At 51.3% G+C, this 2487-nt stretch overlaps 1 protein-coding gene across 1 annotated transcript; it reads left to right on the top strand.

Annotated features, from left to right (window-relative positions):
• The first annotated feature begins 1403 nt into the window (after positions 1 to 1403).
• On the top strand, positions 1404 to 2237 carry cldn23.1 (claudin 23.1). Its single transcript, XM_061081594.1, has one exon. It carries the CDS (start codon positions 1404 to 1406, stop codon positions 2235 to 2237), a length of 834 nt encoding a protein of 277 aa, XP_060937577.1.
• Positions 2238 to 2487: the final 250 nt, after the last annotated feature.

Genomic DNA, 2487 nt, shown 5'->3' with positions numbered 1-2487 from the left:
CAACTAGTATAAAATCATCGTCTCATCTTTTCCAATTAAGAAAAAGCAGTTTGCTGTTTGTTATTTTTCAAATGAAGGTCCAAGGTGTGTTTTGTTCGGTGACAACCATCAATCACAAAATGCCACAGTGGTGTAAAGTCAGGGAGGATCTCGTTGGGCGGGGACGACTAGAAGCTGAGAAGTGGCCTGTTTCAAAATAAATAGTTCTTTGAGCCTCTCATAGACTTAGAAAAGTTAACCACTTCCCCTGTGAGGTTGATGAAGACGATGGTAGTGTGCAAGGCTCGATGAAGTCTTGTAAGTTGTTCACTTTTAGGGTTTCGAACGTGTGTGCATAGTTCATATTGGAAACAAAAACAAAGAGAAACATAGCAACGGTTAGATGTGAAGAGAAGAGAGAGAGGAAGAGGCAGGACGGCCTTTCGAGCTGTTGTCATTGGATTCCTGCAGAACTACATTCTTATCGAAAACAGTTCCCACATAATCACAGTTTGAAATCTCCCAGTCTGGCTTGCTCTACTAAACTAAACCCTGATTATAACAGAAGTTCTCCCAAAGAGAAAAGTTTTTCCTGAGACAAGGCCCCAGTTAGAGTCTGTTGAGGTTTTATAAAAGACGAGTGTCTGTGATTTAGTCTCATTCTGGTTTTATTGTGTTAATCGCAAACCTGTCGTCAAAGATTAACCAACAACGTAAGTCAAAAGCTGGAAAACCTAAACTATAGAGTAACTGCTGTAAAATATGTATTTGCTTCATTAACCCGGAGAAAACTTTGTTTGTTTGTCTGCTTAAAAAAAAAAGATACTGCACAGATTTCTTTGAAACTTGGTGGAAAGCGCCGGGAAAGGATTTTTAATTGTGAGGTCGTTGATTTTCCATAACTTTCACAGAATTCTCAGAGAATTAATTATGAATCTTGATGCAATTATGAGACATGGCGTAAATTATGAGAGGGTGTGCAATGTAGTGTCCAGTTTGGGCTAATGTGTTACCCTGCATGCAGGAAACTTCAATAATTTTAAGTTATTTAAACTAAACCAGACTAATTTAAAAGTTTTTACCAACTTGTGTGAGTTATACATAAATGGGAATTAATATAGGATGATGCCTCCAGTCTTGAACTGACGGATGTTTTTGTTGTTCCTCATCTCTCATCAGACATTTGCATCATAAAAGTCTCGTCGAAACTCCCCCCCCCCCCCCCCTCTCTGTTCATCTCTGCAGGGGAGGATGAGACTGTCACCTGGCGCACAGGTGAGGCTGGAGCCCCGCCCACCGCCGGGTGGTTTCAGTCCGACTTGTTTTTAAGAGCAGCTGTTGAAGTTGTCACAACTCGGTCCCTTCTCTCAGAAGTTACTTGTCCTAGTCTCGGATTCTGATCGAACCCACAGCCAGCAGCCAGCATGCCGAACCGAACCGCGCAGGAGTGGGTCCGCTTGTCCCTGCGCACCCCGGGCATCCTGATCTTCGGGATGGTCCTGGTCCCCTGCGGCTGGATCCTGAACCTGGTCGCCACGGTGGCCCCGAACTGGAGGACCCTCAACGAGCTCCCCAACTCCCCGCCGAGCGAGTACATCGAGCAGGGCATCTGGGACATCTGCAGGACCAGCCCGTCCTCCGTGCGGCCGGTGTGCGGCCTGGAGGACACCACGTACTTCGGCAACGAGGTGATCGAGCCGGCCCAGGGGCTGATGGTCGCCTCCCTCATCGTGGCCATCATCGGCATGTGTGTGGCCATCCCGGGGGTCCGCTGCTGGAAGCCCGAGCCCAACTGGACGGTGGCCGGCATGGGGGGGCTGCTCTTCTTCCTGGCGGGCGTCATGACCATCATCCCCATCGCCTGGTACACCCACGTCCTGGAGGAGGTCGCCACGCTGAGCCCGACCATCAACGTGAAGGTGGGCTACTGCATCATCCTGGGCTACATCGGCGGGATCTTCCAAATCGTGGGGGGCTTCGTCATGTTCATCGGCATCTGTCGCTGCTGCGGCGGGAAGAACCGAGGCGAGAGGCGGGTGGAGGACGTGGTGGGCCCGCAGTTCCGATCCAAGCCGCCGCCGAGACCCGTCATCGTGCCGAGCCTGAGCCGCCCGGACCGGAGCAGCGGCGGCAGCAGCAGCGTGCCCTACTCCCGGAACTCCATGGACGAGGATGTGTCCTTCCCCCGGGCCAAGAGCCCCGCGGTCCGGACAGACAACAGCTCGTACGGCGGCAGGCCCTACGATGCTGACCTGTGAGGAGCCACACATCTGGACCCACACATCTGGCCTCAGAAAGAGGGCTCAAACATCTGGGCTCACACATCTGGACTCACACACCAGGGCTCACACATCTGGGCTCACACATCTGGGCTCACACATCTGGACCCACACATCTGGACCAACACATCTGGACTCAGAAAGAGGGCTCAAACATCTGGGCTCACACATCTGGACTCACAAATCTGGGCTCATACATCTGGACTCACACAGGTGGACCAACGCATCT

The sequence above is a fragment of the Limanda limanda genome, chromosome 1, assembly GCF_963576545.1.
Source record: "Limanda limanda chromosome 1, fLimLim1.1, whole genome shotgun sequence".
Classification (NCBI taxonomy): domain Eukaryota; kingdom Metazoa; phylum Chordata; class Actinopteri; order Pleuronectiformes; family Pleuronectidae; genus Limanda; species Limanda limanda.
Note: the sequence above shows the minus strand (reverse complement) of the source record. Positions and strands in the feature narration are given on the sequence as shown.

Coding starts and splice junctions, on each gene's coding strand:
- cldn23.1 (XM_061081594.1), top strand. CDS start 1,404: ATGCCGAACCGAACCGCGCAGGAGTGGGTCCGCTTGTCCCTGCGCACC.